Source organism: Lissotriton vulgaris, chromosome 5 (assembly GCF_964263255.1).
Source record: "Lissotriton vulgaris chromosome 5, aLisVul1.2, whole genome shotgun sequence".
Taxonomy (NCBI): Eukaryota; Metazoa; Chordata; class Amphibia; order Caudata; family Salamandridae; genus Lissotriton; species Lissotriton vulgaris.
Genome location: NC_141693.1, coordinates 1,152,513,871 through 1,152,526,573, shown reverse-complemented (window position 1 = coordinate 1,152,526,573; position 12,703 = coordinate 1,152,513,871). Strand labels below are relative to the sequence as shown.

Genomic DNA, 12,703 nt, shown 5'->3' with positions numbered 1-12,703 from the left:
GCATGTCAGGTCGTGTCTTCCCGCGGGCTTGACCGTAGCCTCCATCTCTACTTTGCCAGTGGAAGGCATTTAAGATTGCCATCTATTTTACTTTTCTCCCTCCTTTAATTGGTACTGTGGTGTTGACCTTTGGACCCGAGGGGGAAGCCTTCTGGGCTCTCAAGATAGCCAGATATTCCCAGCGCAATGTGGCTGGCTACAGTCCGACCCACCTTGGTCCTCCCAGAGAGGAGCAAACCAACCCTAAGTACTGGATTCAGCCTGTGGATAAATCTGTTTCTTCATGATTTAATAGTTGTTTGTTCAAAGATTACCATGTTTAGGAGTCATGTTCTGAGGAAGCGAAGGCATAATAGGTCATGAGTGGTGGTTCAGTGGATCTGCAGTGGTAGAAGTCCATAGTGGGAGAAGGCACAAGGGTTTGTCACCAAGAGAAGCCGGTAAAAATATACATTCTGTCCTACATTAATGGTTAGAATTGTCTCATAGGAAACAGAGGAGCTAAACTGGGCAACAAGAGAGTCAAACTTTTGCTTCTTCCGTGAAAGGAAAGGTATGATGCTTCAGCACTTCAAGACGCATCTGAGGAGACTCAATGAGTTTCACCTTAAAACAATAGCATACCTGTCCTTATCCCGAACTATGTACAACAGTGTGGTTCTTTTCTTTCATAAATTACTGGGCTTTGACTCCATTACCAGTAAAAGCAAAACAGATGCAAGAAACATGTTAGGTCGAATTGTATTGTAATTGCATTTATATAGCGCTTGCTATCCCTGATGAGGCATCAAAATGCTTTTTGGGTGAGTGACACGCTACACCGGAACCCATAGAGGATTAGTGGTGAATTAGTATAGTGAAAAATGAAAGTAATTTGAGTGGTAAATATGTTAGTTATTTGGATTGAAAAGGATAGTGGAGGGATAGAAGAGGGAAAAATGTTTGCATGTACATAGCGCTTGCTACCCTTGATAAGGTGTAGAAGTGCTTTTTCTGCGAGAAGCAGGCTACTCTGGAACCCATAAAAAGATTAGTGGTGAAGTAGTGTACTGAAATATGAACTTAATTTGTGTGGTAGAAATGTTAGTCTGTTCTTTGGATTGAAAAGTACAGTGGAAGGATAGAAGAGAAGGATTTAGAATTGTCTTTTGTTTTGGAGCTCATAGCAGTAGGAGGAGGCTTGGGATGAGTAAAAGGGAGGTGGAGGGGGAAGAGTCAGAGGTTAGGGTTTAGAAAGGCTTGTTTTGGGAGATCGGTATAGTAAGAGGTAGGAGATGATGCAAGGAGGGGTAGAGTAGGGAAGAGTCTAGAAAGGGTTATTTGGGGATCATTGTAGTGGTGTGGGTTTAGGGTGAAAGAGAGTGGAGGTAGAGGATATATTTATAGCAGAATAGGGTGACAAATTGGGTACTGCATTGGATATGCTGAATTAGAAAAAAAGTAATAAATATATAGATCCAGAAGTACATGGAAGGTATATAGCTGCATAGAGGAAGGTAGTCTATGTTGATTAAACATATTTTTGTAATTCAGTAGTGAAGCAATTGTAGATAGTTATGATAAAAGATGTACTTATTTATGCAGTCTCTTAAAAACATAGAATAATCTAACTAGCAGTCATATGTACAGTTGTTAAGCAGAACAAATTAATATCTATTTTTTTAAACAATTATTCGACATGTTTATACAAATCAATATACATATATAGGTACATATCTATAGTACAAATATATGCTTTTATACAGAGAGATATGCTGTATATTTTGGTTTGTGCATGGTGGTTATGTGGGGGAAGAGCCAATTCTTGGTAAGGTGGTTATCCTTATGTTGGGGGTAAGGAGTTCCAGGGTTTGGATGCTTGAACAGAGAAGGATGTGCCACCCATGTTTTTTTTCTTGTACACTGATATTTTGAGGCTAGGTGCCACCCAGGGCAAAGGTTCCTTTGTTCAATGTGTTTGGTGATTTTATTCCTGATGAAGAGCGGTCCTGTTCCATGTATCAATTTGTAGGTAATACAAAGCAGTTTGAATGTGAATCTTATGGCAACCGATAACCAATGCAGGGCTTTCAAGGCAGGCGAGATGTGATCTTGCAGTTTTATATGTAAAAGTAGTCTGGTAGCAGAGTTCTGAATCCATTGTAATCTTTTCATTGTCTTAAAGGTGATCCTTGGAAGAGGATATTGGCGTAATCGAGTTTGGACAGAACAAGGATGAAGGTAGTCAGGACCATGTGTGGAAATCCCAAATGGGGAAGAATCGTCGCAGAGTTTTTATAGTAGCAAAACTTGAGAAATGCTAGTTTGTCCACCTGGGCATTCATTGATAGCTTGGAGTCCATAGTCATTCCTAGGTTTCTTACTTCCTTTGATACTTAAGGCGGTGTTCCCAGATCATCAGGCCATGCGCTGAGTGGGTCATAATGTTTCAGTCGCCACCTGTGAGTATTTCTGATTTGGAAGCATTCAATTTGAGATGGCTCCAGTTCATCCATTGATCCACGGCTTTGAGACAACTGAAAATTGGTGAGTTTCCAATGTCTTTGAAGCATTTCAGTTGAAGGAGTATTTGCCTGTTTGCTGCATAGTTATAGCACATGAGGTAAAAATGATCCATCAGTGCTGGTATTGACTTCTTGTAGAATTTCAAAAGCATGGATGAGATGAGAGCCTTGAGGGACCCCTGCTTTTGTGAAGTACGGTTTGGACGAGAAAGGGGGGATATGGATGACAGTTCTGTTACGAAGGTAGAATGTGATCCAGTCTAGAGCAGTCCCCTCCATGCAGGCTTTGTAGAGTCTTTGTATCAGTGTCATGGTCAACCGTGTCAAAGACAGCTGAGAGGTCCAAGAGAAGTAGCGCAGTAACTCTGTTGCGGTCAGCTGTGTTCTTCAGGTCATCCAGATGGCAACGAGGGCAGATTCTGAGCCTCTTCCTCGATGGAATCCCATTTGGAAGTCTCAAAGTATGGCATTATCTTAAATAAATGGTGACATCTGGGTGAATTCTGCTCTTTCTATCAGTTTGCCAAGGAAAGGTCCATTTGTAATTGGTCTGTAGTTGTCAGGGTTCTGTAGGTCCAATTTTTGTTTTTTTTCAGTAATGGGCATATGTATAACTTTGAGTTCTTCTGGAAATATTCTGGTAGTTAAGGAATTATTGTTGATTCTTTTTACTGGAGTGTCATCCGAGGTTGTTAGAATAATTGTCATGAAGGTTTGCGGTGAACACGGGTCAGAAGGGCTGCCGGCAGGCCTCCTTGCTTTGATCAGGTACATAATTTTATAGTGTAAAATATGTTGGAAGGAACGGAAAGGCTGGGTTAGAGTATTCTTGGATTGTTTTGGAAAAGGGTCAGTGCTGGTGCTTTCTTTGTTTTAAGTATGAGTCCAACGTGTGTGCTTTGGCTGTGTAATGATTTAACAGTTGTTCATCTGTGAAATCTTGAGTAAAGGGATGAGCTCATTCTAGGCAATTTGGTTTTCAAAATTCATTGAGAATTTTATAGAATTCTTTATTTGCACATTTAGCTTTTTGAAATTCTGTCTGAATAGTATCTTTTCTGAGCTTTTTTGATAGCCGACTTGTATAATCTGTTAATTTTCTGTAGGCAAACCTTGTCTTGATTGTTTGGTTTGAACCAGGCATGTTGCAGCTTTCTAATTCGATGTTTAATAGCTTTTATCTCTGTATTTCTCCAAAGTACTTGTTTCTTGTGTTCTGTTGTGTGATTTTTAGTGACATCTGGATATCGAAAGCTTCCTGTAGCCACTCATATAATTTGTAAACAGAATTTATTGTGTCTAGATCTGTACTGGGTGTATGTTGTGTTTCTAAGTGTTCCGAATTGAGTTTCTTCCACAGTCGATATGTGGATGCACGTATGGTGGTTATAGGTACGTCGCTGAGTGTTTTATGTTGGGAAGCAAGCAAATGGTGGGTGGTGTGACCATGTGACCGGAGTCATTGTTTGAAAAGTAACTAGTTTTGTATTTGCAGAAATTACATCCATGATTTGTCCAACTATATGTGTTGGTTTGTGGAGAATCTAATGCAGGTTCAGTGCGTCTAGGCCAGCGATGATTGTTTTCAGGTGGGGCTTGTTAAACGAAATGTTGAGGTCACCCAGAAATCATAGGCTGGAGTGTAGTGTTATCAGATTTGAAACTGTGTCTAGAAGTGTGTCTGGGAATGTTGCATTGCTAGGTGGTCTTTAAAAGAGCAGGAAGTTACAGGAGGAAAACTGTGTAGTATTGCATCTGATGAAAAGGGCCTCACAATCTTTTATGGAGATGTCTTCAGCTTTAGTAATGTCATGTTTGTCAGAACACAACAGCTTGGCCACCTCCGTTTTTGCCTATATTATTTTGGATGATAGTTTGATAGCCTAGAGGAACGGCTTCATGCAGGACTGAAGTAGTGTTATCTCCCAACCATGATTCAGTTATAAATAGTATGTCCGGTTTTGCGTCCCTAAGACGGTCGTAGATGTGATGTTTGTTTTTAGAGAGTGATCGAGCATTTATTAGTAGACAGTTTAGAGAATGTGCTTTGGCGATAGTGTGATTTTGTTTTGAAGAAGTGAGAAGTATTTTGTGGGCTTGCAGCAGATGTGCTCCTAGTGTTGGTATTAGCTGTGTGAGGATAGCAATTTTGATGGGTCTGTGTGTGTAGGTGGTGATGGTGGTTGAGTGAGTTGGTGCGCTGTGTTGTTTTTTGTAGTGTAACCTTGTTGTGCAGTAGACATGGAGTAGCAAAGTTGTGAGGTCTAGCACTTTGCTTATTTCTTTTTAATTTTTTTTGTTCTCAGACGCCATTAGATGTACCCAGGGTCTAGTTTGTTTTCTCTGCGGCCCCACTCATTAACTTGATTGGCACCGGCAGAAGAAAACTCTGATCCGAATGGATGCACTTTACACAAAGCCTCTCGTATTTGCTTATTTTGTTTGCGTCTTTTTAGGGCGGAGTCTAAGGAAGTCAAAATATTGACCGTGCATGCACCTAATATCGAACAGAATCATTTCCTTATAACTTTCCCAGATACCCTGGCACCTGAATCCATGGAGAGATCACCCAGATCAGATAAACGTCATGCTCTTCTTACATGCTCACCAGATGTATTCAATAATTGAGTATTTATTAGTGAGCATTGCATTAATGCCTCTTCTCCGCAAGACCAAATTGGTACGGTCGTGTTCAGTTCATGCACTGATGGAGTTGGCCCTGACTGGGAATTCGCAGTCACCTGACCAAAACAACCGATAATGCATTAAGCTTTGCTTTGAGTTCCAGCCCTAAGAACCGATATCCAATCCCATAGAGGAGAATGCTTTCAGTTAAATACTACCCCAGATGAAGTGACCCCATTTGTCATTGGAACTCTTCCAGAGAATTCCTGCTAGGTAAATGCATTGGACCATGGCTTGGCAGTTTGGGCTGGACTGTTCCCATGAGGCACAGGGTCAGACTGATTTGCATATGGCCGTGTCTGAACTGGGGTGGTGGAGTGAGCCAAAGAATGATGATGGATTAAACCTAGATCAGTTGACTGGGGGTGAGTGTTTGATTTGCTCAAGCGCTCTGTCCATCATCCCCTTTGGTATCATATAATCAAAAAGCAATTAACATTGATGCAAGGCCATATACAAAAATACTTGCAATTAAATTGTAACTGGGGTGTGACCTAACACAAAACACACACAGCATCCTTGGACAGGAGACTCGCTCAGGGCTGGACTGGGAACACATACCAGCCCTGGCAGTTCAGTTCGAATGGCCCCTGAAGAGGTGGGGGGTGGGGGAGAGGAGAGGTACTACTGAGAAGCACTGATGCCACATTTGTTACAGGGGGCCGATATTTCAGCACTGCTCCAAAATCATCCCTCCGTAACAAGTTTCAAGTTTAAGTTTATTATGTTTTGGCTCTCAAATGAGGGCCACATAAAATACACATACAATTATACAATAATGATTACAAAGGAAAACACAGGTTACAGAACATAAGGAAACACAACTTATTCTCTGAGCAAGAATCATCTAGCACTTCTCCATGTAACATTAATAAATATCTAAAAACCCTTTAAAAAAGTTAAAAATTCTAAAACAGAACATTTCATTTGGCGGACAGTAAAGTGCATGGAAGAAAGTTTTGACATTTAGGATTCCCAATTGTAAACAAATAGGTTTTAACCAATTAAAACGCAATGGGCGTAATGCGGGACAGATAAACAAGACGTGATTACGATCCTGTATAGCACTATTACAAAAGTTACATATAGGAGATACACCATACCATTTTGCAAAGAGGCAATTAAGTGGGAGCAAATCTTGTCTTAAAAGGTACCATAATCTACGGACTCTATGGGGAATATTCCAAGTAAGGTATTGTTGGGCCAGTTTTGGTGTATAAGTAATTAACAGTGATTGCCTTTCTCTATTCCCTTGTTTGGCAATCCTATCCATTTTGAAACTGAGTTCCCACGATGCACATTTCAATTTAGACTTTAGTTCAGTAGGAGTAAGTAAAACAGTGTGCTTACTTCCAACTCTAACAGAGTTACAGCTTTTCTAAAGTTCTTAACCAGCGTGGAAAACTCGTTAAAATTGCCCAGGAGTTCATTTTTAATGGCTTCCCGTAAGGTACCCGGTTTACCTCTCGCTAAACGGGCAACCCACCTTACGAGGGCAATCAACCCCTGTACCCAACAACTTCGGAGTCCGAATTCCAGCCTGCATGATGATACGGAGCAAGCTGTATTTAGAGATGAAATTCTTCTTATCACCTTTCCTTCTATTTTTTGCAAGAATCTTCAGTGATTTAACTCCACTAATTCTAATCCATACAGTAGTGTAGCAGGGATCTTTACTCTAAATACCTCCAGAAATAGTGTAAAGTGTCTTTTCCCAGTTGCGTTATACAGGGAACTTAACCCCATACCATGAGCCGAAGCTTTACGTGCATTGTGCTCAATGTGGGGTTTCTCACTTAGGTTTGCAGAAATGATTTTGCCTAAGAAGGTATAGGTTTTAACCACCTCCAGTTTCTGCCTTCCTATGGCCCAACTATAATTTTCAGATCTACATTTTTTCTTTCCAAAAATGCACATTATTTTACTTTTCGAAACATTAATCTTCATGTAATGTGCTTCTGCAAATTGATTTAAAGCCTGTAACCGGTTAGACAAGCCCTTTGGGGTAAGATATAAAATGAGGATATCATCTGCGTACATTAATACCGATATGGATGATCCTCCAATTTTCGGGGCTTGCCCATCACAAGCAGAAATGGAAGTAGGAAGATCTGCCGTATATAAAGAAAACAATATAGGGGCCAATATACACCCTTGTTTCAAACCTCCGTAACAAAACCGTCCCCCACCACTCCGGCCTACCGAGAACACGCCCGGTGCCCGCTACAGCCGGTCCGGCCCTGGACTCGCTATAAGTTGTTATACGATTGGTATCTCTCCCTAATGAAGGTAAATAGATTTTATTCCCACACAACCACATGCTGTTGGAGAGGGTGGGGCTTACTGGGAGACTTTAGATTTATCTGGTGGGACTGGTTGACCTAGGTGAAACAATGTTTGGGGTAGGGGAAGAGTGGGAGGGAGAGGAGGGGGAATTACAAACTAGTTAAACCTGTAAGAACCTGTACTGTTCTTAAGAAAGCCACTGTCATTGCAGTGATTTACTGGCATTCTTTTATGTAATACAGAAATGAAAATGCAGTAAAGATGACATTTTTACAAAGGAAATTCTAACCTTCCCGAACTACCGGAGGCCAAGACTTGAATGGGGTCGTGGGGCTTTCAGGGTTGGGTCTTGCTGAGCAATGTACCTCGAAAGGTGCCTCTAGCGTGTAACCTGCCAGGGGAATGCCAGAGTGAAAGAATGTCCGAACTGGCCCGGATATTGGGAGATGAGCAAAGGCGTCAAGGTAGCATGGCATTCCGTGGGATCAGACAAGCCGCGTTCTTAGAAAAATGACCAACACATTCAACATGCGCAGTACTTGGATATCAGTTACATTGTTTTAATACAGACTAACTCTATTGGGCCCCAACAGTGTTCGCTGTCTCCATGTTTGTAGAACTGTGAAAATCTTACTTGATAACCGAGCATGCATTTAATTTTACAGATGTACATTGAACAGAATAAAATGAAACGGCAAAGCCAGCTTCTGCTTCAGAGCGCTGCACCCAATGAACAGCTTTTAAAGGCATTAGATGAAAATGCCAAATTAACCCAGAAATTGGAAGAAGAAAAAATTGCCCATCAACAAAAGGTAACATAGACAATTGCCTTCGTTTCCAGCATTGTCCTCGTTTTATTTTTGAACTGTCAAGTGATTTGAATCCCATCCTTTATTTTCTTGTGTTTCGGAAAGGTGTAAACCTGTGCAACTGTATGTTGCACTGCTGTAGTGCGAGCCTAGCTAAAAGGCAGCGGAGGGCTGTACAGGGTCTAAGACCAACAGTAAGTCAATGAGCAGTAGTAGAGGTGGATGGTTGGTGGATGCGTTTGTTTTTTAAAAGCCTTTTTAGTGGCATTTGGCCTGAGGATCAGTTCGACCAATAGTCGCAGCATTCCGCACGTCACCCTTTCAACCACAACACAATATGCAGATAATAGACATTTTCTAGCATCTTGTTTACAACCATTCCCACCTACACCTGTTGTCAAGGATCTGCAGCAAACACAATGTACAGAGCAACAGTGGAGCCCATTATCTGTAGTTTGACCGCTGGGGAATGTGTCAATGCAATGTTCTATCCAGTCTTTGTGTATCTACGGTTTTAAGAGGAAGGAAGGAGCTAGAAAGTTAACTTTCAACAAACTAGTGCAGGGTGGCCCACATATTTTGATCTAGGAGTGATCTGAGTGAACTCGGTGGTTGGTTAACCCATTGTGATCAGTGGAGGCGCGCAGTGGGAGTTCTGCGGGAGGGGCGGGGGGGGGCAGGGTGGGGGTGTAGTGAAGTCAGACGTGTGACGTCCACGAGTAAATTAAGTAAATAAATAAATCAAACCATTTACCTTGCGCTCGTTGCATCGCCGAGGCAGGTACTCGGCAGTCTGTGTTTTTAGGCATTGCGTTCTGTACGAGTGAAGTTGGTGTCCAGGGTGAGTCCAATTGACCTTGTATTTATTGAAAGTTAGGGTTTGAAGTTGTCAAGGGTCAAATTGTTGAGCCTCATTTGTACATATTCGTGTCTGTTATTCTAGGCAAACGATAGGAATTCTTTCTTGTTGAGTTGAGCTTCATGTAGATGCTTGACATTCAGGCCTGGATCACGTGAAGACAGTGTTTGAAGCATTGGGTGTCTGCAGTAAAGGAGATTTTTAAATTGCGTTGTGTATGTAACATAGGTATATTGGGGAATCTTGAAGCTGTTACCTGTCCCTTTTTAGAGGTTTTGATAATCCTGATTACCATTATTATGAGTTTGGAGTTGAACATAGCCTGCATTTTCAATGAACTTCACAAATGGTAACATTTTCTTGATCGAAACGGTGGTGCCACTGACAACAAATCTGCATCACATATGAGGCATCACAAATATCAAGAAGTTTGGTCTTTTGAACTACTTAAAAAGTAAAGCAGTGGCTTACAAGCTCCTACCACATTGGTGATTTTGATTATTGTGATTACATTGGTTTGCTAGCGTGCCATGTTTCTACACAGCCTTACGAAGTATACCCTCATTACTTCTTCTTTGAATGGTGTCTTGTCAGTTAATGGAGATGCGAGATTAACACCGCATTGGTGTCAGTTCTACCAGCCCTGACATCGAATACACTGTAGCATGCGCTTCCAAGTCGAGTGCTAGGCTTCAACTCAAGCCTCAATTAGTGAACATAAACAGGGCTGCATGTGGTCCGCTGTTCGCTTAGTAAGGAGGCCTGAAGCATAGCACTAAACTTGGCAGCAGGAGCTATTAACAGCAGACTTACATGATATAACTGTGGGCCTTACATATTTTAGAAGTATATAACCATTTTCCTCTCCTTTCTTACTCTCAATTGGCAGAGTGATGATCCATGTGTGTGTATATTATATTATATATATATATATATATATATATATATATATATATATATATATATATATATATATATATCTATATCTCCAAACGTGTATACACACGCATATTAGACTAATTTGTTATAGGTAATAGGAAAGTATACTGTAAAATGTTTTTTAATGTTCTTTTTATTCTATATTGTGATGGCTGAACTTACTTGAACTTACTAAAAAAAAAAAAAATCCACCATTCTGATACACACGTTTCTTGTGTTGGGTGTACATTAAAAAACACCCCTTTATTCTGAAAAAAACGCCATCAACTGTGTGTGCTTACTGTTTTCAGGGGGCGTGGCGAGGGTTCATGCATCTACATAAAACCACTGCAGATAAGTGCTTCTCTGGCAGGGTTGTCTGACTTATAACCGGAATAAGACTGGCCCAAATGGCAATCGGGCAATACACGATAGGCTGCTGTGACAGATCAGTTTGTGGGCAGTTTTATGGCCAGGTGGGCCATATTTTACTATTGATTTCCTTGATATTACCTCAAAGATTACCTGCAGCAAACATAAATGCATGGCATCTCCCATGCCTGGCAAAATACAGATACAAAGTGTCAGTACAAATTAAAAATTGGTCTGATTTGCAAACAAAGGCCTCTTTCATCCCTGCTCATAATCGTAACAATCTGGATCTAGATTGCCCACCCGAGAGAGCCTTGGACTGCTCGGACAGCGCTAACACTGAGCGTCAAGTGCGGAAGAGATACGTGCAGTTGCTCAGGGGCCACTGTTGGGCCCTGTGGCCCTCTGGAATAGCGTCTGACAGAAGCCTTCAAGAAAAACATGCTGCAAATCTTTGGTGCACTTCAGGCATCCTCCAATGCGCCTTTGGGCCACTTTGGCGCAGACAGTTGATGACTGGCAACAAATGACCAACAATGTGATTTGTACTGACATAGACACTATGGATTGCCTGGGATTGGTGGTTGGCACCAGTCTTGTGCTCCACTGAGACGCATGGATGCTTTCCACACAATTCTCTGGAGATTGGCAAAGCCTCTGTCATGGATATGCCCTTTGATGGCTCTCTCCTTGATGGTGAATAAAAGCCGATTTTTCCATGTAGCATTTTAAAGAAAGTAGAGCAAAAGTGTAGCCACTCGTTTATTGTCTCCTACTAAGCAGCTCCCACATCTGTTCAGAAAATTTGGAGGCTACTTCAGGGGTGCAGTCAATAGAAAACGACATTCTCCCCACCACTGCAGCAGTTGCCCCAATCCTTTTAAGGCCAGAACGTTGGTGTGCCAAGCAGCATGCAGGTCAGCAGAAGTGCCAGCCATCCCAGTCACCATGCCCTCTGGCAACAGCCACGTAGCTACCTTAGTTTGCTCTTAGTGCCTTATACCCATCCTTTGTGTGTGAGGGAAAGGGAGATTCAGCATTTCCTCTTAAGATGACAGGCCACCACTTCCAACAGATGGGTCCTACAAATTTTTCAGCATGACTGTGCCCAAGCCTTTCTTTTGCTCCAGCAAACTTTACCCCCACATCAGCACTCCTCTCAGAGGAGCACCGTTCCGTTCTGTACAAGAGGCATGCATGTTGGCTACTGCAGTGCTATCAAGAGGCTTCCAGTTTCTGATAGAGGAGATGGTTGTTACACTCGCTATTTCCTTGTGCCGAAGAAGGATGGTGACCTCCAGCATATTTGGGACCTTCTACCTCTGAATGCCTTCCTGTTGAAGGACAAATTGAAAATGCTCACGCTGGCATAGATATTGTCTGCTCTTGACCAGGGGACTGGATGGTTTCTTTGGACCTATAGAATGCAGTCTCACAGACGTTACCTGCTGTTCAAGGTAGGGGAGGAGCACTTTCAGTTTATCCTGCTTCCTGTCGGCCACACAAGCGCTCCTAAGGTCTTCAAGAAAGTTGTGGCAGTGGTCGCCTCCCATCTTTGAAGTTTGGGGATACCAGTTTTTCCTTACCCCGACGACTGACTGTTGAAGGTGGGCTCGCCACAGTCAGTTGTAGCCCGCCTTCAGATGGCTTCAATCCTCCTTAAATCATTTGGATTCATATTCAATGAGCAGAATAAGCAAAAGACTCCTTCGCTGAGACTTATAGTAATTTGGCGCTATCCTGGATACAGTGCAGTACATGCCCTTCCTTCTGCTGCAACAGGCCCTGGGCAATTGGGCTATGATCCTGATGTTAGTCTCAGTCCCTGATCTCAGTGAAAGCAGCTCTCGGGCTTCTTGAACACATAGCCTGCTTCATCCTCCTTGTCAGTTACCACCAGGTGGCACATGCAGGTTGAACAATGTAATTTGAAGTTCCAGTTGGTTCAGCATCAAATAAATCTATTTGGTGTCATTCAGATTTTAATTGAGATGGCTTACAAACTGAAGTTGGTCTCTTTGCCAGCCTCTCTCCCTTCCCCACCCAGAACTGACGGTGGTGGCAGATGCTTTGCTGCTGGATTGAGGAGGTAATTTGGGGGAGGTAGAGATCAGAGCACTCTGGTCTCTGACAGAAGCCCAGCTCCATATCAATCTGTTGTAGTTGCTGGTCGTTCATCTTGCTCTGAAGCTTACTGTTGTCCATCAAGGGAAGGCTGGTCCAGGTTCTTATGCCAGGTTCTCACGCCATGTTCTTACGCCATGTGGAGT

At 42.2% G+C, this 12,703-nt stretch overlaps 1 protein-coding gene across 1 annotated transcript in view; it reads left to right on the top strand.

Annotated features, from left to right (window-relative positions):
• Positions 1-12,703, top strand: part of SHTN1 (shootin 1) — a 630,861-nt gene that overhangs the window by 376,650 nt on the left and 241,508 nt on the right. Inside the window, exon 9 of the mRNA XM_086922914.1 lies at positions 8,141-8,287. Coding sequence (XP_086779040.1) covers positions 8,141-8,287 — 147 coding nt within the window. The remainder of the gene's footprint in view (positions 1-8,140; positions 8,288-12,703) is intronic.